Source organism: Schistocerca piceifrons, chromosome 1, assembly GCF_021461385.2.
Source record: "Schistocerca piceifrons isolate TAMUIC-IGC-003096 chromosome 1, iqSchPice1.1, whole genome shotgun sequence".
NCBI classification, from domain to species: Eukaryota; Metazoa; Arthropoda; class Insecta; order Orthoptera; family Acrididae; genus Schistocerca; species Schistocerca piceifrons.
In genome coordinates this window covers 642,153,429-642,175,933 of record NC_060138.1, presented here as the reverse complement: position 1 = coordinate 642,175,933, position 22,505 = coordinate 642,153,429, and the positions used below count along the sequence as shown (strand labels likewise).

General features: G+C 37.7%; 1 protein-coding gene across 1 annotated transcript in view; it reads left to right on the top strand.

The window, feature by feature from the left end:
• LOC124805095 (E3 ubiquitin-protein ligase TRIM23-like) overlaps positions 1–22,505 on the top strand; it is a 73,756-nt gene that overhangs the window by 32,672 nt on the left and 18,579 nt on the right. The window contains exons 8-10 of the mRNA XM_047265538.1: positions 6,349–6,528; positions 11,167–11,406; positions 19,156–19,281. Coding sequence (XP_047121494.1) covers positions 6,349–6,528; positions 11,167–11,406; positions 19,156–19,281 — 546 coding nt within the window. The remainder of the gene's footprint in view (positions 1–6,348; positions 6,529–11,166; positions 11,407–19,155; positions 19,282–22,505) is intronic.

Below are 22,505 nucleotides of genomic sequence, written 5' to 3'. Positions count from 1 at the left end.
GGTCCCATACAGACGAATAATACTCTAAGACTGGACGAACTAAAGTATTGTAAGCAATTTCCTTTGTTGAAGGACTGCATCGCTTCAGGATTCTACCAATAAACCGCAATCTAGAGTTCGCCTTACCCATTACTTGTGTAATCTGATCATTCCATTAGATATTTCGAATAGTCACACCGAGGTACTTGATGGATGTTACCGCTTCCAAAGATCAGGCATTTACATTGTACTCGAATATTAATGGGTATTTTTGCTTTGTTATATGCAGTAGGTTACACTTACTAATATTGAGAGATAACTGCCAGTCATTACACCATGCATTTATTTTCTGCAAATCCTCATTGATTTGTGCACAATTTTCATGTGATGCTACTTTCCTGGAGACTACAGCATCATCGGCAAACAGTCTAATGCCGCTGTCAATACCACCAACCAGGTCATTTATGTAAATCGTAAAAAACAGCGGACCTATTACACTGCCCTTGGGCACACCTGATGTTACAGCTCTTTCTGTTGAAGTCTCCCCATTCAGGACGACATACTGCTCTCTGTCTGTTAGAGAGGCTATACGAGCTCAGTGGAATAAAACCTAATGAGTGAATGCCAATTGCTGTTTATGTAGTTGACTTGGTTTGCAAATGGTCAGCATTTTTATAATTAGTAGTGAGACCCATAGATTCAGACTACCAGAGTGGAAATAAATGACTAACAGAAATAACAGGAAAGAAAGATTACTTATTATCTTCTCAGTGTACCCAAGAAAATGAAACATTGACTGAAAATTCTTGGCCAGACCGCTACACTAGTAATGGCCAGTTGTAAAGTACCAAGCTAGCCACCACTTAAGTTCTTTTAACTTCCATACGAATAAATGGCGGAATATTCAAATGATTTTGCAGTTACGGAGATCATCACACATTGCCGATAAAATGAAATTCAAACTGTCTCGAAAATGAGATGAGGTTCCTTTCTTCTTCATACGTCCTTAAGAGAGAACCATTGTGCTCACCTTTGCATCCCCAACTAGGGCTGCAATGTGTCCCAATTTCCCTGCTGTGCTGTGGGGTTTTTATACAACTGTCTGGGGTAAACCTGGACCTATTTTCATGCTTGTGGAAATTCGATTGATTGGAAATAGATTGTAATAAACCTTAGCTAAAATTCATTATAGGGAGACATAACTATAGATAGTTTCTTCATTGTAGTCTATGAAAAATGCAGTGGCAAGCACTTTTAGTCACTCTCCTATGTGTATCAGTGTGTTCCAAAATTGTCTTTACAACTTTGATCATGCAATCGTTTTAGAAATGGGTATATGTCGAAAGATCCAGTTTGCGACATAAAGTTCACAGGCACCTAAAGCAGGTTTTTTTTATATTTTTTTTTATTTTTTTTAATTATTGACTGACTACCCTGCAGTAGTTGGCACAATGTGTAGAAGGGTTCGTACAGAGCAGATCTGACACCTAGGTCCTGCAGGATCCCATTACATTTTTTCCTTCGTTCGGTACTTGCACAATCTGTGAGCTTGTACCAGAGCAGCAGTAGCACACTTCACTGAGGACATCCTAGGCCGAAAATGGAACTGGAATGTTGCTTAGCTAACATCTGTACTACAGACATCACACACATTGATTGTGACCCTCTGTCCCCCCTTTTTTCATGACAGTCACGATGTTTCTAGCTCTGTTCCGAATTTTTTCAAAAGTAATTTGGGACACCTGTTTGTCCTGGATTTAACGATTATGAAATGATTTATCCTGAATTGTAGGTACATTTCCCTGTATCGGTATGCTGTTAGTGAAAGGGTATTAGCTCAAATGAGTAGTGTATGTAACAGTTACAAAACACAGTTTGTTGTAGAAACAAGAAAAACAATGTTAGTGACTAGAGTGAATTATTATTAAACTTGAGTTGAATGTTATCCTTATTAAAGAATACGGGCATGCCGAAGAAAATTTACAGCACTGACAAATTCTGTATGCCTGCTCGCACTCCTTCATCTTACAAGTTTTAAATAAAATATAAATTAATGTACTTTTTGTAACAAATTAAAGTTATAGTTTGTATTTATTACGATTAATTCAGACTCTTTTTTACAACATCAAAATTTTTTAATGTTTCTTGAGTTTGGATCTAGAAAAAATTGTCACCTTAACACTCTGAACTCTGTTAAGCGGCTGCTAGAACTGTAGGCTTGTTTGAACATTATGCCATAAACTGCACTTTTATACCTATCCCCATTTCTAAAATATATGTGATCCAAGTTGTAAAGACAATATTGGAACACCCTGTATTTTCGATAGTTCTTTATTGAGACAATCAAAAGCCACCGACAATGGGTGATCGTACACACTGATACGCCACTCTGCCCACCAGACAACTGAATGTGTTAAAATGTCATTTATCTTCTACTCATTAAGCTGTATAAAACTGATTTCATTTAAATTCATTTTCTTTAGTGCAAATTAGTTCTATGTTTGAATATGAACATCTATGTAATACACTTTCACAAATCCTTGTTACTCTCATGTATAAATTATATCTGCTGATTGGTAGGAGGCGCACTGCGCTGGTGTTGTTAGCACTGAAATGCAAGTGAGGAAACGTTCCCTCTCTCATGTCCCCACACCCTGCTGAACATCATGGCCATTTTCCAGCTTATCATCTACAGATTGTTAGTGTCTGGGAGAATAATCCAATTTGACCCACATGTCCATGGTTTTCGAAGTTTTTGTTTGAGGTTGGCAACTTACGTGATGCCAGGCCTACCCCGGTGATACATCAGCTTAATTAGTTACACATTAATGGCACCTGAACAATTTAATCCACAACAGTATATGAATCAGTTTTAAATGATGAATAGAAAAATTACTCCATTTAGTTCATAATTAAATGAACGTGTATACTGGTTATGTTAACTTTGTCGTACTCCTGAGATATGTTCTCACTTAAGACCACCCTGTGTCAGTATAATGTAGCACTGCTGTAGTTCAGATAATTAAAATATTGCAGGCTGCTTTCACTCAGAAGAATGAATGGATAGCTCAGTCATATGAAACACTAAAGGGCAATTTCAATTAAAAGGATGAGTACATGGTTCAATAGACAGAAAAACTATTGATTGTTTTTATGAAAAGAAAGAATGAATAATTCAGTCACTACGCAAAGCTACAATGGTGTAGAATCTTTTCATTTGATTAACTGCACTGGCTGCTTTCATTCAGGGGAGGAAAGAAATGAATAACAATCCAACTGACAGGTAAAACTACAACCAAATGACATGATTGTTTTCATTCAGTTGCTCCCACATATTAGTTTCATTCAAAATAATGAATAAGTACTCCGACCAGCTGAACAATCATTTTCATTTAGTTCCACCCTCAGACTAGTTTCATTCAAAAGTATGAATGAATAGTTCAGTGGATATGTATAACTACAACCGAATGAGTCTATTGTTTTCCAACAATCGAATGAATCAATTGTTTTCTTTCGGTTGTTCCCATCACTAATACTGGAAGGAAACCTCTCATAAGTTCTGAACTGCATATATTGATGTATCAATGAAAATGATCAATTTTTGAAGATATAATTTAATTGGATAGATAAAAAAATCTATTTACCAAGTTGTGGCAGTAGAAAAAACATAGAAAGGTTAAAGAAATGTGCAAGCTTTCAGAGCCAGTGACTCCTCCTCCTGCCAGAAGGGTTGAAGGGGAAGGAAGAGGGATGAAGGAAAAGGACTGTTGAGGTTTAGGAAATAGGCAGAGTTTGAGAAAGTCGCCCTAGCCCTGGCTCAGGAGAGACTTCACCAGATGCGACAAAATGGAAAGATTGATTGTTGGGGACCCTACCAGATGAGATTTGGAAACAGTCTTTCCTTTTCATCCAGTCCATTGAGTCTCCCCTGACCCACAGTTCAGGGTGATGTTGTTAAACTCTCTCCATTTCCTAAACCTCACTAGTCCTTTTATTTCAGCCTTCTTCCTTCCCCTTCAACCTTTCTGCCAGAAGAAGGACCACTAGCTCTGAAAGCATGCACATGTCTTTAAACTTTATATGTGTTTTCTTGTGACACCAATCGATGAGTAGATTGTTTTATCAATTCAGTTGTATTGTATTTTCAGGAACTGCATATCCTGTATCTTCTTAAAGTTTAATGAGAAAGAATTGTCCATTTTAATTTCATTACCCATTCTTTCTAAAATAATACTTAACGTGCTGTTTATTGCAACAAAATAAATAGTGATGTTAATGATGAAAGCTCAGTAACATTCTTGTAATTCCACTGAATATATCATTGGATCGATTGATATAATTACACTTACACTTACTTACGGTGCAGAATGACCAATGGTGCCAGAACATGTGGGTAAACAACAATGGTTGTTAAGGATTGTTGCAGACTATCTTTGCCTCACTTACCTCAGCTCACTGACATGTACTACTTGCTCACTTGTGGACTTATTTATGATGACATAATTTCTAGCCATTGATTTAAACTCTGTTATTCTTGGCTTGGGTTTTACATGGACGCGTGTGTGTGTGTGTGTGTGTGTGTGTGTGTGTGTGTGTGTGTGTGTGTGTGTGTGTTTACTGAGAGCAAGGTTTGAATTAGATTGCTTCTCAGCCTAAATAACAGTGTTTTCAGCACCACATTTGAGTTATTTAGTAAATCTCCAGAGTATTTTACCTGCCAAGAGGTATCCGCCTTTAAAAGTCTTTGTTTGGTTCATGAAGAATAAGGATCTGTTATCTTCTGTAATTTATTTAAATTTAATTGGTGTTCAGTAGAACCTGTGTTGTTGAAGAAACAGACATACAACAAATGAACTTAAAAAGTGAGGGTCCTGAGATGGAACTTTGTGGGATGCCAACGGTGATTAGTTCTTAGTTGGATTGTCACTGTTTGTAGTATGGGACTCTTTCTTATTGACACTTTTTTGTTTTCTGTTGGAAAGACATGATTTGAACCATTTTACAGCATTTCTTGGTACACCATAAAATTCTGATTTACTTAAAAGGAAGTTATGATTTGCACATTAAAATGCCTTCAGCTGATTACAGAACACATAAGGATCTCGTAACTTTTTATCAAACTGATTAAGTACATTCTTGCTGTATGTGTGAACAGCCTTCTCACTGTTGGAACCATTTAGAAATCCAGATTGACTTTATTACATACAACGGGCTTAAAAAAAAGAAAAGAAGAAAACTGTACATCGCCGTGGACAGAGATTGAATAGTACCCATTTCTGCTGCTAGGAGTGTATAGCACAACTTGTTGCCAGTTCAGTGCCGCCTGTGTTGTCCACCTGGCTTGTTCTGTTCATCTGTAGTGACTGTTTTTGCTAGCCCTGTTTTGTTTTTGTTTAATTTTTTATTATGGCAAGTTTAAGTGAGCAACATGCAGCCGTGCGATTTTGTTTTTTACTTGGTAAGAATGCTGCTGAAACTGGTTTAATGTTGAAAACAGCCTACCAAGATTATGCTATGGGGAGAACTCAAGTGTACAAGTGGTTTGCTCAATTTAAAAATGGTGACATGTCAATTGATAACAAACCTAGTTCTGGACGTCAATCAACTGCCCGAATTGACAACTGATCAACTGTCAGTGACTTGTGGGTTATCTTGTTCATCAGAAAAGACCCAATTTGTGGCAGACAGGAGACTGGTTCTTCCACCATGACAATGCACCTGCACACACAGCCATCTCTATTAGACAGTTTTTGGCTTAAAATGTCATGGTCCCGCAGCCTCACGCGCCTTACTCATGTGACCTGGCTCCGTGCAACTTCTTGTTAATTCCGTGCATGAAAAGGGCCATGAAAGGTCACCAATTTGACAATATTGAAGAAGTCAAGAAAAAAAATGAGGGAGGGTCTGTCAGCGATTCCTAAAGATGACTATAAAAAATGTTTCGAACAGTGGAAGCACTGGTGGGACACTTGTGTTAGCTGTAATGGAGAGTATTTTGAACAGGATAAGGTTGTTTTGAAAATCATTTGAAAATGTATAGCTTTTATAAAATAATTCCATTTTTTTCTTTTTTTTGGGTTGGGGGAGGGGGGTACCCCCTTGTAATCAAAATGGCATTTGTTCTGTATCTTAAATGTAAAAATCAGCAAGCACATTTAGAAGAATGATTTATGAATATGCAATATTTCATACTTAATTTCTGTGTAATAAATAATGTGGTGGCATTTTACTGAAACTTAAAGTGCTGTATCAGATTTAAAATTCATTTTATGCCAGTATTGATTTATGATGCAAACTAATCTATATGTCTAACTGTTTTAATAGTGCTTTTTATTAACACTGTCTAAAATACAATGCTTCATTATTCAGGTGGCCATAGTTTGTTTACAGTGTGAACAGATAATACAACAAGACGATGCACGTGTTCTTACACAAGCTCGTGAATTACGGGAAGCTCTGAATTATATTGAGAAGCAACAGCAACAATACTCTGATCTAAGTCCCGAGCAGCTTCAGCCTGACCCAAGCATACCAATTACATTCACAAAGGTAAGATTTTCCAGGCAGAAAGTACATTCTCATATGGTGTGACATTGAAAATGAAGCTGATGCTGCACTTTTCTGTCCTTCAGTATAATCCAGGGAAAATTTATGACACTCTAATGGCTATACTGCAATTATGACTGCATAGCAAATAATGTTCTTCCACTTATGTATCAACTGCCAAAACACGAGCAAGTGGAGCAGTGCTGTGTGCATACCTCTATAGGTGGCTGGTAGGTACACAGTACTCTTCAGTCTCAAGTATTGGTGCTATTCTGTGCTCACTTTAATTTTTAATTAAAAGTACTTTCATAAATAACAGCTCAAAAATGTTTGTTCTTATGACATTATATTCAGTTTCATTCATTCATACTGACTTGTCTTGCCACGTCATATATAACTCATACAACCTGATTGACTTTTCTAGAGAAATGTTGTACAAAACTGAAAACTGTGATAGCATAAAAGCTGGCAAAGAAATACTCAAATCTGGGATTATTATGATTTCCCTGATACCGGTACTCTACTCCCAACATGACTATAAGCTTGTCCTGAGGGAAGACTGGATTCACATAACTTTATCTCGTATTGCTCTGAACTGTCATATCAAAGTATTGGATCAGTGCCACCAACCCAAACGTTTTATTACTGATGATGTATGCAAAGTTAGTTATGTAGTTAGTTTCATGTTCCATGGATCGTTTTGCACAATAAATCATAGTGACCTGGTAAAAGTCATTTTACGTTCACATTCCAAATCAGATTAATTTGTACATGGTTACATTTAGTAAATTTCTTAAAAAAAAGTATAGATGTGAGTTAGTAATTCCTACCCACCACCTTATACACGTTACATTAATAGAAATTCCTCTACGCAATAGAAGGAGTTGGCTAATTATGTACATCGCTGTTCCTTTTGAATGGTAGTGGACTATTTACAACAAACTTCATAAAGGAACAAATGTACTGTGAAACAGTAGTCAGTGTGCCCTACTCGTTACACAGATGTCCACACCATGATGGTGGGTGAACACCAAGTATTATTCTTACAGTGCAGACATTTTTGAGCAGTGAAGACTTTCTTTCATAAATATGAGTTGCTCCAATACATTATTCCACATGACTTATTGAATGAAAATATGCAAAATATGTCAACTTACTGATTTATCTCTCCCCTACATTTGCAGTGATTATAAGTGCAGATGTGGCTGTACTAAATTGTTTTAGGAGTTCCAAGATGTGCCTTTAAAAAAAAAAAAAAAAAAAAAATTTCTCACCAATATGGACACTGCAGAGCTTTGAAGTTTCCACCCTATTTGTTATCTCCTCACCATGTGTTGCACTTATCGTTGGTGTAGTACCCCCTAGATGTCCAGAACTGAATATGTTGTGTCTTTTTTAAACTGAGGGTGAGATCCTTCACATAAAACCAGTCACTGATATTTTCAGGAACTACATTTACCATTTCTTCTGTTTTTGTATGTGTGCTTGAACTGTTTACAATACTAGTGTCATCTGCAAAAAGAATAATTCTACTTGTGTATTAGACAGAAGACAACAATAGTGGTTAGGGAACCCACTACCTGATTTCTCCCCAGTCAGGACTATGTCCCCAGACTATATTGTTTGGACTGCTGAGTACAATTTTCTGCATTCTTTTGGTTAGATATGGCACCATCCACTGACTGGCTGTACCATAAACCCCATAAAACTTGATTTTTGTAGGAGAATACTGTGATTCACTCAGTCAAATGCTTTAGATAGGTTGCAGAAAATATCAGATGCTGTTTTAGTATGTAATGCTTTTTTCAGTAGAGCAACCCTTCTGAAATCCAACTGTGATCTGCTAAGGGTATTATTGTTACTAGGGTGAGATACTATCCCAGAATACATCATCATCTCAAAGATTTAGGAAAATGATGTCAGCAGTGAAACAGGTCAGTAGTTACTGACATCATCATCAAAACCAGATGAGCTTTCATTTTCGTGAGAATGTATAATTGTCTTAATTTCAGAATGGGAGGAGGAGGAGATTAGTGTTTAACGTCCCGTCGACAACGAGGTCATTAGAGACGGAGCGCAAGCTCGGGTGAGGGAAGGATGGGGAAGGAAATCGGCCGTGCCCTTTCAAAGGAACCACCCCGGCATTTGCCTGAAGCGATTTAGGGAAATCATGGAAAACCTAAATCAGGATGGCCGGAAACGGGATTGAACCGTCGTCCTCCCGAATGCGAGTCCAGTGTGCTAACCACTGCGCCACCTCGCTCGGTTTCAGAATGGGAAGTTGGTGATAATTCATATGATTCAATTTTGTGAGATTCTTTTTCAACATACTGCTGTGATTTTTCTCTTGACTGTTTATTCCTATACTTTCTAGTATATTTAAGAAATGATTATTAAACATATTTGCTAACTGTGGTTCATCGTTCATAGTCATTCCATGCAGTTTAATAATGATGTTATCCTGTCCTGTGACTGGTTGTCCTGTTTCTCATTTCACTGCATTCCATATAGCCTTAAGTCTGTTGTCAGAATTACTGATTTCTGACATCATGTGCATGTTACTTGATTTTTAATAACTTTTCTTGGTAATTTTGAGGAGTTTTTGTAATGTGCAACTACTGGAGGATCTCTATTTGTTCTTGTCAAAAGTTACGTTTCCCTTTTCGTTTCATGATTTATTTTAATCCCTTTATTTATCCATGGCTTTTTAAATGACTGTTTAATGTCCTTTCTGATTAGCTTATGTGGAAAACTATTCTCAAATAATGATATGAATTTGTCATGCAATAGATTAAATTTTATGTTAGGATTTGGTTCATTATAAATTTCATGCCAAGTCATCTCACGTAAATTATTCTTAAAAACATCTGTCCTGGAATCATTAATTATTCTAACTGATTCCCACTGAGGAGTATCCACACTGTAAGGTGCTGGGTTATTTATCCTAACTAACTGTGCATCATGATCTGAGAGAGCATTTGTTACTGGGTTAATAGTTATTTATTTGCTTTGAGCTTCATCAAAGAAATCATTACCAGTGAGGTTCCTACTGTCTTAGTCCACCTGTGTTGAAAAGTTAATTAATGAGATTAAATTACGTAAGTCAAATAAGATGTTTCCAGATCATTTTTCCTGTCAGAATCCTGTAGAAAATCTACACTGATGTCACCACAGACTATTAACTGCTTGCTGCTATCTGATGGAGAGCACAGTAAGGAATTCAGACTCCTCATAAACAGTTCAAAATTTCCTGGTGGGGATCTATATACAGTACATACAATTTCAATTCACTATTACTTCTCAAACATGTGCTGATCACTACAAAATATACTTGTCTCAATGTTTTTGAACATGTGTTCTGTCTTAATATATGTAACAACTCCTCCTTTACCTATATAAGTAAGTTGCTAGAGTTTAATCTTTTATATGTAACTTACCTACCCTTGTGGTTATGTGGTGCTCAGACAGACACAGGATGTCTGTCTTTTCGAAACAGACGAGAAGTTCTTCTACCTCATTACTCAATCCTCTAATATTCTGATGAAATAAGCTAATCTTACTTTTCTGTGCATTCTTAAGCATTTTGTGGGGCCCTACTGTTATTTTGACTTCTTTCAAAACAAGGTGCTTGAATCCTGATTCTAATGTAAAAAAATGACTGAAATCAGTAGCCGCAGGGATCTTGCTACATGTGATGGTGCCCTCCCCATATATTGTCTGCAAGAAGGTCAGACAGCCTATTTTCCCCTCATCTCGCCATGTGCGGGCCATGTCTGATATATCCCCTTCTCCCAAATGTAGCAACAGGTACTGCACTCATATAAGATTGCAGTCAGCAGCAGCCTGCTCAACTCAGTGTCCACACAGATCAAATCAGTGTTAACCCAGGGCTGGTCGATGGTACTGCATAGCCTCCACAAAACTCACATTTGTGTATATTTTTGCTTCTCATATTTTGTCCAGGCTGCCCCTAATGCTGTAATTACTGTTCTTAGCTGTGCTGTTTCTTGTTACACCCACTACAATAACCTGATACGCTTTGCTAAAACGTTTGCTCAAATTTCCTATGTTCACGGTCACTTGGCCAAGGCTAGCACTTGGTTTCACAATACTTGTTACCTGGTATCCTGTTCCTAATCTACCTTCTTCCATCTTGTGCTTGTTACCTTCACTCAGTTCCCGAGGTCTTTTCCCCCTTTCAACCTATCTGGTTCAAATTTCATGTGATCTAATTCATTCAGCCTGAAGGGCAAAAATCTTTGCTTTGCAATTCTCTTGTCTTTTTTTTTTTTTTTTTTGCTAAACCTACAGCTCTGTAGGAGAGCCTCGATGAGTTCCCTACTCTGTTGCCCACTATGACCACCCCAGGGAAATTTCAATCTGCAGTCTCCATATATCACTCCCTGTTTGGCTATCCTACAGTAACATCCACACTTATCATGCATTGCAACATGGATTACAGGTTTAAAAATAGAATTAAATCACTTTACACCATGCAGATTTTTCTTTTTTAGGAGCAGCAAAAATTTCATCATCACTATTAGGAAGCTTCATCTAGTACACATTTTCTTTTATCTGCACTTCCAATACCTCAAGGTATGTGGTGCATGTGTTATGATTCATTTTAATTACTTGATGCAGGACAACCGGGTGCATATTGGTCCGAAGATGGAAATGCGTGTTGTTACTCTGGGTCTGGATGGTGCCGGCAAGACAAGTATTCTATTCAAATTGAAGCAGAATGAATTTATGGCAACAATACCCACAATTGGTTTCAATGTAGAGTCAGTTGAATACAAGAACCTGAAATTTACTATTTGGGATGTGGGTGGCCAGCATAAGTTGCGTCCCTTGTGGAAACATTATTATCTTAATACTCAGGTGAGTATCTCGCAATTACTCTTCCTCTGGGTTCTTGTTTCTTACTTATTCAGTAGAAATATGATTAAGTATGTGCTAGTAATTCATCAGAGCCTTTTCATATGATGCATAGCTTGTATCACATACAGTTTTCTATATACAGTTTACTACATGTTAAAAATAAAATCAATTACTGAATGAAACAAAAATTTACGTCATAAAATATAAGACAGAATTGCTGGCCTGTGCTTCTGCACAAGAGACAAGATTTTTAGTACTGCTGATAGACACACAAAACTACACAAAGCCATCCTAACTTTTGGAACCACTAATTTTTCCCTCTTGGAGGACAAAGGGATAAGCTGGGGAAGGTTAGAAAAGGAAGGGCAGGTCACTCAGATCACAGGCTGTGGGAATCAAACCTGTTGTGTCACCTGAAGATATAGTTGCTAGCGAGGTTGATTCTGTAATTTTTTTCTGTCTTGCTAGACATAGGTAGAACATTGATTACAATCACTTGCACCAGCAGTGATAAAATTTGGCAGTTTCTGAGGTCATTGATGCCAGAGTTCATGGAGTGAATAGTTAGCCAGAAGCAAAGCCCAGGGTGTAATGAAAGTTGTGTAAACATGTACACATAGTCCCGAGAGCGATCTCAATCACGAAACATAAATGCAGTCAAGGTCAATCACTCTACTATCTGTGGCACATATTGAAAGCTTAAGAGAATGATGAGAATTGCCATACAAGTGCAGGGCCACAATGTTTATAGAAATTGTCAAGTCAGTGGACAGACCCACATGACCTGCCTTTAGTGGCAGCATCCTCCATGTAATCAAGCTGCAGTCTTGGTATGAAGCCAGAAAATCTCTGATCTTTCCTTCATATTGATATTCAGGCTGGATGGATCCGAATTGCTATCAGATACTAAATAAATTATCACTAATTCAATTTAAGAGAGATCCTTAAATATAACTGTTCTGGCGAAAACATTGTGTTAGTATTCAGCAGTGGAGGCTGTTAGATACTCTTTGTATCTTATTCATTAGTAGTAGTAATATTTCTTGGAAACACACATACACATTACAGGGTGCAACACCTAGTTGGACTGTTGCTGATGTACACAACTGTGCCACTCCTTCTGACTTACAACTTGCTAGTAGCCATGGCAGTAAAAAAATTAAGGCGAAGATAGCTCTGTGTAAATGACCATCAGGTATGTGAATGCCTAGTATCAAAATAAGCTGCATGAGATCTAAAGAAATGTCATGCAGGTTATGCATGAGCTGTTCCAGATCTAAGAAATTTGAACCAAACAACAGTCCTAATAGTGAAGAATCAGGAGGAAAATACATAGTTTGACATTTTGTTCTACAAGTTTGTTTTGTTTTAATACAGCAGTGCACAGTAAGCTGAGAATAGCTTATCAAGTAGTAGGAGTATTGAGTAAGAAAACACTGCCTTGTTTAAGAAAATACTGCTTTGATAAAGGCACTTTTGGTTTTGGGTGGGGAGGCTAGTGTGTTCAGAAGGAGCTGGGGCTGCATGACTGTCCTTACAAAGATACAGGATTGTGGATATAACAGTGCTTAAATTTGGAACATGGAATGTGTGTGTATATGGAGGAGAGTATAAAAAAACTCTTTATAGTTAGAAAATGGTAAAGAACTGCACTGGAGAAGACAGATTAGAGGAAACATGTTGAAGATGATAAGACCCATACAGTGTTGTAATGCTAAGAGAAGGAGAAGAAGAAGAAATTGAGATTCGAATTAATGATCCATAGAAAATTAGAGGTGGAATAGAAGCTGGGAGTGGACAAGAATGAAACATGAAATTGGTTTTGGTGTTTTTAAAGGACCAGTCCCAGCATGGAGCCCAAATGATTTTGGGAAATAATTAAAAACTAAAATCTGGATATCTAAACAGGGATATTGAACCTCACTCATCCTGAACATATGTCCATTACCTAAACCAATTTGCTATCTTGCCCAACATAATTACTGAGTAGCTGATTAACTGTTTCCAAAGAAGTTGTAGTTCCTATGTGAACCTTGTTGCCAATAAAGACAACTTCTGGAAATTCCATGGAGGTATTGCTTTTCAGTGAAAGACGTAATTTGCTAAACATATAAGAGGTACATCCATAAAATTGTTGTGTGTAGTTGGAAGACAGGTCGACTTAATAAACATAAAAAGAAAGTTTCTCTAAATTGCTTACAGTAAATGTCAGGATGATTTCTTTAAAGACAATGTGGCTTATTCATTCTGAGTTTGAGCTTTGTCCAAATGACGTCGTCATTGTCCTGTGGAAGAAACATCTGTATGGCTCCTTTTTTTGTTTGGAAATGTTTCTTATTTATTCAACAATATTATGAAAAGCAAAGTTGCTACTCACCATATAGCAGAGATGCTGAGTCACGCGCGCGCACACACACACACACACACACACACACACACACACACACACACACACACATACACACATGCAAACGCAACTCACACACACATGACTGCAGCCTCAGGCAACTGAAGTCACTCTTTTTCCTCTACCCCCCCCCCTCCCTCCCCTCCCCATCTCTCCCCTGCCCTCCATTTAAACTCCCGACTGTACATAGCTGCCCTACCCTCTCTCCACCTTGTCCCTGTGTGCTCCCCTGCAGCACTTCACTGTCTGCCACCCCTACCCTACTGTCCCAGTCCCTCCTCATTCCAGCCTCCTCTTTACCCCGACCCAGTCACCACTCCCATCATGCACTGGTGCTGCTGCTTGCAATGTGCCATCAGTTGCCTGAGACTGCAGTCGTGTGTGTGTGTGTGTGTGTGTGTGTGTGTGTGTGTGTGGTCTATTGTTAACGAAGGCCTTACTGGTTGAAAGTTTTATTTGTGATAGTCTTTTTGTTGTGCCTATCTGCAACTCAGCATCTCCACTATATGGTGAGTAGCAACTTTCCATTTCATAATATTGTTACATTCTACCCTGGATTTTCCATTGTTTGGGTTCTTATTTATTCTTATTTTATGAGATCATCTACATCCTTGAAGATCTCATCAGTATGGATATTGAACAAAAAGTAATATAATCTAATAGAACAAAAGACCATAATCTTCCTTCTTTTTATAGTGATACACTATGTGAACAAAAGTATCCGGACACCTCCAAAAACAAACGTTTTTCATATTAGATGCATTGTGCTGCCACCTACTGCCAGGTACTCCATATCAGTGACCTCGGTAGTCTGCGGAACTCACAGACTTAGAACGTGGTCAGGTGATTGGGTGTCACTTGTGTCATATGTCTGTAGGCGAGATTTCCACACTCCTAAACATCCCGAAGTCCACCGTTTCCTATGTAATAGTGAAGTGGAAATGTGAAGGGACATGTACAGCACAAAAGTGTACAAGCCAACCTTGTCTGTTGACTGACAGAGACTGCTGACTGTTGAAGAGGGTTGTAATTTGTAATAGGCAGACACCTATCCAGACCATTACACAGAAATTCCAAACTACATCAGAATCCACTGCAAGTACTATGACAGGCAGGAGGTGAGAAAACTTGGATTTCATGGTTGAGCGGCCGCTCATAAGCCACACATCGCCCCGGTCCATGCCAAACGACGCCTCACTTTGTGTAAGGAGTGTAAACACTGGATGACTGAACAGTGGAAAAACATTGTGTGGACTGACGGATCACGATAGACAATGTGGCGATCTGATGGCAGGGTGTGGGTATGACGAATGCCCGGTGAAGGTCATCTGCCAACGTGTGTAGTGCCAACAGCAGTAAAATTTGGAGGCGGTGATGTTATGGTGTGGTTGCGTTTTTCATGGAGGGGCTTGCACCCCTTGTTTTGCATGGCACTATCACAGCACAGGCCCGCATTGATGTTTTAAGTACTTTCTTGCTTCCCACTGTTGAAGAGCAATTCGGGGATGGCGATTGTTCGTAAAGAATGGCCTGTGGCGGAGTGATTACACGATAGTAACATCCCTGTAATGGACTGACCTGCACAGAGTCCTGACCTGAATCCTGTAGAACACCTTTGGGATGTCTTGGAATGCAGACTTCGTACCCAGCCTCACCAACTGACATCAATACCTCTTCTCAGTGCAGCACTCCATGAAGAATGGGTTGCCATTCCCCAAGAAACCTTCTGGCACCTGATTTAACATATACCTGTGAGAGTGGAAGCTGTCATCAAGGCTATGGGTGGGCCAACACCATATTGAATTCCAGCATTACCGATGGAGGACACCATGAACTTGTAAGTTATTTTCAGGCAGGTGTCTGGATACTTTTGATCATGGAGTGTAAGATGAGGAGTAATAGGCCATGTTCCCAAATATGGAAAAGTATGGAAACTATTTTTCATCTCCATGGGCTATTTTTCATCTTCTTGGTCTGTGACCATAATAACAAAATGACAAACAACACTGCTTTCAGGCACCCTTTGCTGTAAACTACAAGATGATTTATGAAGCTTTTATGAAGAAATAAATGTAAATATTTGTAAATTCCTGTAGCTTGATGATAGTAATTCATTTTTGATGGGGGAATTTGCAAGAGAGAAGAAGTTCTTCGCTTTTTAATGGGGAAAGGAAGGGGGGAAGGGGGGTAGTAAGATTAAGGGAGTATTTGTAAACAACAGCGAAAGATATTTTACATTCTTTCAACTATAACAAACTGTATTCTATTTTATAAATCTGTATATGTATGTTTTTGTCAGTTATCTCTAGGGAGGGCAGTGTCCTAAATATTAGCAATAATTTCAGTCTTGTTCATGTGCCTGTTAACTGTTCAGTGACTCAGCTGTACAGTGAGGGGTTACTTTTACCCCTTCCATTATTAATATTGTACACACATTTTTTAACTGTCATATCTGTTTTTCATTGTTAGGATACAGTGTGTGTTGAATATGAGAGTAGCTGCAAGTGTATGTGCCATTCAGAACTGTCAAATGGTGGCCAAAAAAACCGCCAGTGTCTTATTTTATGTAAGAAACCATGAATAGTAGCTGATTAAACTCTGTTAACAATTTGAGATTTCTTAGTCATTGAGTGCATGTGTACTATTTTAGTGACAACAAAATATCCTCAGAGGACTGTGAAATAAGCTGCAGAAAACAGTTCATAAAAATGTACAGTTGCTTTTGAAAAACAACAAATCAAATCAGCACATGATGCTTTTAAGGAAGGGCAACATGTAATTTTTTCCTTTTGTTGTTGGGTGTCTCATTGGCAAAATTTCTATCAGTAAGTGAATCATTTCACTGCATGTGCAGGATGTCCCAGAAGTGCCAACTGCTAAAAATGCATTCTACAGTCTAGATTACGAACAAAAAATTGCTATCAACTTAAAGTGGTAAAGATGTAGCCAAGAAGTCATAAAGCATGGAAGATGTGTGGGAAGAGGATTCCAGTGGCATGGACTTACGAATCTGCACTGCCAGTTGATGTTTGAATTCCCTGCCAATATCCAGAGTTGACATCAGGAATGTTTCCACTTGAATGTGTGGTGTGGTATGATCAGCTGATACATGCATGCTCGAGTACCTGCACCTATTGCATGGAAAGTTTGGTGATGTAAGCGTTGCACATGTGACAACAAATCAATTGGGCATGCATGACCCTTAATTCATCACTTTCAGTCAGTTGCTTTATTTTGTGTGGTGATAATGATTTGCATTATTCTGATGACTCACGTTGAGCATAACAAACTGTTTTTACTGTAAAGGCAATTTGGAATGAACTCACCAGTGATTTGTTCATGGAACTCCCTGAGTAAGGTTTGACCACACAGTATAATATTTATGTGCCTGTAATGTTTTTTAAATTAAATTGTATCTTTGTTGCTGTAGCCTCTGATGATATTTGTAAATAAAGGGTTGCATTTTCGGTGGTTGACTAATCATACTGGGACATCCTGAAAGTGTATAAAATTGCTATTTACTGACACACACACACACACACACACACACACACACACACTGGCATATATAAGCACGCACGCGCCTTCCTACACACACACACACACACACACATTTTAGAAAATAAATTATGGTGCAGATTGTGGTGGCTGAAATGGAAAGCTTTTTGTTGCCTTTTATGTTAGAACTGCATTGAATAATGAGACAGTTAAGGAATATACAAATGGAATTACACCAATAAAATTGTTGTGCCAAGATCTTTCTTTGCACTATGTGCTGAATGCTTTTTGCAGCATGCTTATGTAATTCAGAATGTTTCCCCCTTGCTCCTTTCTCTCTCTTTACTTACTAGTAATTAATCATTTTGTTTCAATTCATTTCTTGATTGATCAGTTTCTCAAGAAAACATGCTTTCGCTTATTCCTCTGGCTGACAAAGTAGAGTTAGTTGCTCCGCCCCTCCCCAGAAATCATATTTGTTACAACTTTATTTATAGATGTGAAATCTCATTTAATGTCCTAAAATTTCAATTTAATTTTTTTTTTATTTATTTTATTTTATTTTTTTTTAAGAAATAGTTTGTCAGTTCTGTATGATGGTGAAAATTTAGCCACTGAAGAGACTTTCACGTAAAATACGGGCAGATAATATTTGTTGATGCTCAAAGGCATGTTTGTAGACATTTCTGTCCTGTAATGAGAAATGCATAAATGAAAATTCACAAACATCTCTATACATTTATTGATAAACTAAAGAATATTGAGGAATGTCCATATCTTGACGTGCTTCCCTTACTGATTTTTTATCTTTTCCACCTTACAAAACACACTGTGCATATGTGAAATACAATACTACTTATTTACCTACAACATACTGCCATTCATTAGACTAATATTAGGCTTTTTTTTCAGCAATACTATTGGTTGCATGCATTTGTCAAGAACACAGAGAAAGTTCTTAGTCTATTATTCTCATTGTTTGCTTGTACAGGTATTTCTTATCTATTTTTTTCCCAGTCATTTGTGTTTAACTGTAGAACTGCTCTTTCTGTGTGCACCTGATACTAGCTGTATCACTAAAGCTCTAGATGATTTTTAATGTTCAAGCAGAGTTTCACAAAAGAATACTTTTTGCTAATAATAATATTTGGAATGAAAAGATAGGTTTAAACAAAAAACAATGCACTAAGGTGGACACATCATGATATTTTCCCATTATACAGTTTTTTGGTTAAGCTGAAACAAGTATTTAATTAATTTTGTCAGTTTTTGTGTTTGTTTACATTTTCAGGCATGATTCTCAAGGACTTTGTTTCATTTCATTTATAACGCATAAGATAAGTTCATTTACACAATAGTAGGATGAAAAACAGAATTTTTTATTATAATGGGTACAGAAAAAACCTAGGCTTACTTTATGAAACAACAGAGAATCCAACAGATTTTGATAACTTGCTCTCATGATATTTCAGTTGATAGACGTCTGGCCCTCTGCAATTTTTTTCCACAAATTGTTTTAATTTTTCCACAAATTATTTTTACGTTGTTGAAGATTCAAGCATTGTATCATAACTCTCTGTTGATACCTGAAGATGATCAGAAAACTGTGGACCAAAATATCTAGGCATCATGGTATGGACATTTGACAAATTGCCTGAAGTTCCATGCAAAAATCAGTAAGCCTGTTTTTAAATGTCACAACTCCTGCCTTATATTACTTTATCCAGCACTTCTGTCCTTTCATTTTAATACTGAAGGTCTCTTGTCAGTTTTTGTATTTTTTCAAGTCATCTATGTTTTAATTATTTTCCACATTTCACATTAACAGCTTTTTTTTTCCTCAGGCTGTTGTTTTTGTGATTGATTCAAGTAATATATCACGACTTCCAGAAGCTCAAAATGAATTATCAAAATTGGTGTCTGAAAAGGAATTAAAGGATGCTTCTCTTTTGATATTTGCTAATAAACAGGTACGTAGAACATTTAAACAGCAGATCTCTTTAAAAAGTTGTTGTAGATAAAGTACATTCTGCTACTCTGTAATAGTTCATGAAATGTTTATTGAACTATGTACTTTTAATGATGAGGTGCCTTTAACATGCGAATATAACAAGTGTTAACACACAAATATGGAGTGAGACGTACATGCTGATTTGGGCTTTTTTTTCACTCCAGAGGCTGGTTTGATACAGCTCTCCATGCTAGTCTGTCCTGTGCAAGCCTGTCTATTTCTTTCATAAGTAATAAGACCCATATCCTCTTTAACATGCTTACTGTAGACAAGTCTTGGTCTCTCTCTCTCTCTCTCTCTCTCTCTCTCTCTCTCTCTCTCTGCAGTGCAACCCCCCCCCCCCCCCCCCACACACACACACACAAACACTTACTTCATTATCAGGTTAACTATTCCATAATGCCTCAGGCTGTGTACTATCAACTCATACCTCTGACCTCTGAGACCAATATGGAAACCAGTTGAAAACTTACGTTGGTTACTATTGTGAAGATCAATCCTTATTCCAGAATTTGAAACGTGTATTGCCCCTGTCTCAGTCATCAGTTTCAGATGCCAAGGATTTGACATACTCTGTCTGCACTAGTAAGTTTGCTCAAGGGAGAGAATATATTAGTACATTCTTTCCTTAAGAAGAAGAAGGAGTGTACTACAAATGTTTACTGATACTGAAATGATATGGCATTAGTTAAGTGAGGGCTACCAGTTGAACACACTTCAAAGTGCTGCTAAGGTTTGCTGAAATATCATTGTTTATACAATATTCTTGTAAGTCACTAGCACCATTACATTACTTACCAATATCTGTAATAACTGACTAATGCTAATAGTCTTACATTCACAGTAAATAGCAATTTGTTGCAAAATGTAATTCTCACACTGTCATTGAAATACATATATTTGTAAGTACATAAGTAAACAACACAAAAATTTTGAATGTGGATTGTCAGATTGCCTCTACGTCACCATTCACAGCTACATTCTGTAAACTACTGGGAAGCACATGGCAGAGTGTATGACCCATTGTAACAGAGGTTAAGGCTTCTTCCCATTCCATTCATGTATGTAGTGCAGGAAGAATTGTTATTTTAAATGCCAATGAGCATAATATAATTAATCTAGTCTTGTCCTCACAATCCCTATGTGAGTGATATTCAGGGGTTTGTAGTATCTTCCTAGATTCATCATTTAAAGCCAGTTCATGAAACTTCATAAATAGGCCTTGTCAGGATAGTTTTCATATTTCTTCAAGAGTATGACAGTTCAGTTTCTTCAGTATCTCTGTGACACTGTCTCATGGGTCAAACAAACGTGTGACCATTCATGCTGCCTTTCTCTGTATACATTCAGTATCCCCTGTCAGTCCTGTTTGGTACAGGTACCCCCCACTTGAGCAGTACTCTGTAATGGCATGAGTGATTTGTAAGCATTCTCCTTTGTAGATTAACTGCATTTCCCCAGCATTCTACCCATAAACCAAAGTCTCCCACGTGCCGTACTTACGACTAAGCCTACTTGATCATTCCATTTCATATCCCTAAAAAGTGCTATTTGTATGGTTTGACCAATTCCAGTTGTGACTAATTGGTATTATAGTCGTAGGATACTACAATTACTAATTTTGTGAAGTGCACAGTTTTACATTTTTGAACATGTAAAGCAAGTTGCCAATCTTTGCACATCATCTGCAAAAAGTCAGAGGTAACTGTTAATATTGTCCGAAAGTTCATTAATATACAGGGTGTCCACAAATGTTTACCCTGATAACAAGACAGTGTAATTATTTATTGTGCACAGTAAATAAAACTTATGCCTCTACTAATTAAGTTTTGAAACTGACATAAAATTTAATTCAGATTATGCACTTCAACATTTAAACAAGGGAAATTCCAGGATGGGATGTAGCAATATTATGAAAAGGATAGTTGCTACTCACCGTATAATGGAGAGTCGCAGATAGGCTTAACAAAAAGACTGCTGGAAAGTAAGCTTTCAGTCAACAAGTCCTTTGTCGAAATTAGACATCATATACATACAAGAACACACTCATGTAATGCAGCTCACACACATGACCACAGTCTCTGGCAGCTGGAGCCAGACTGTGAGCAGTAGGGCATGATGGGAAAGGTAACTGGGTGGAAGTAAGGAGAAGTCTGGGTCAGGGATAGCAGGGTAGGGGAGGAGGACAGTAAACTGCAGTAAGTGGGCGAGTGCAGGGACGAGATGAAGAGTAGGGCAGCTAGGTGCAGTTGGGAGGGCAGAGGAAAGTTTGGGGGGGGGGGGGGGGGAGGGGGCACAAAATGAGAGAAATGATAAGTCTGAATGTGTCAGTGGAACAAAGGGCTGTGTAGTGCTGGAACAGGATTAGGGAAGGGCTACAGAGGTAAGGACAATGGGTAATAAAGGCTGGGGCCAGGAGTGTTACGGAAATGTAGCCTATTGAAATTTTAAACATTTTATTGGCTGTGATCCAGCAACCATACACTATTTAAATGCAGAACGTATATACAGCCACTTTGGTTGCACAAAATTTTGTCAATTGACCACAGTTTCAGTTGCACTTGGGCAGTCTTCATCAGAATAAAAAGTTACATGGAATACCAAAAAATATAATGACATGAATTGAAATAATACACACTTAATAGGATTACTTCCATAAATTACCTATAAACAGAATATACTGCCATGTAATCATGCCATGGTTTAAAATGTCTGAGCAAAAATGCTCTCGTCAAACAGAAATGTCATAGGAATAAAATCTAAAATGTAAAAGTATAACATAATTGTCAGCCAGATAAAATTCTCCATGGAATATAAAGACAACTGCAAGGTCATGTAGGGCCAAGATCGGCATAATACAGCCACTACCATCAGATGAAATGGCTAACATGCTGAGACATCCAGGAGATGGACACGAAAACAGATTCGCGCCATCTAGCAGAAAGTAATCGAAATACAAATTACTTATGAGCAAATGAGGCATTGCAGAGGCAACCAGTGTGTGAAAGTTACAACACAATGTAACAGTCTTTATTACAAAAGAAAATGCAGTTCAGGTAATATACAGAGAAAACATAAGATTGGAAGCAAAACTGATATTTAGGAGACTACATTGAGGAGGTCCTCTTCCAATTATAAATTATCATAGATCTTTGAACAAAACACAATGCCCCATAGTTGGAA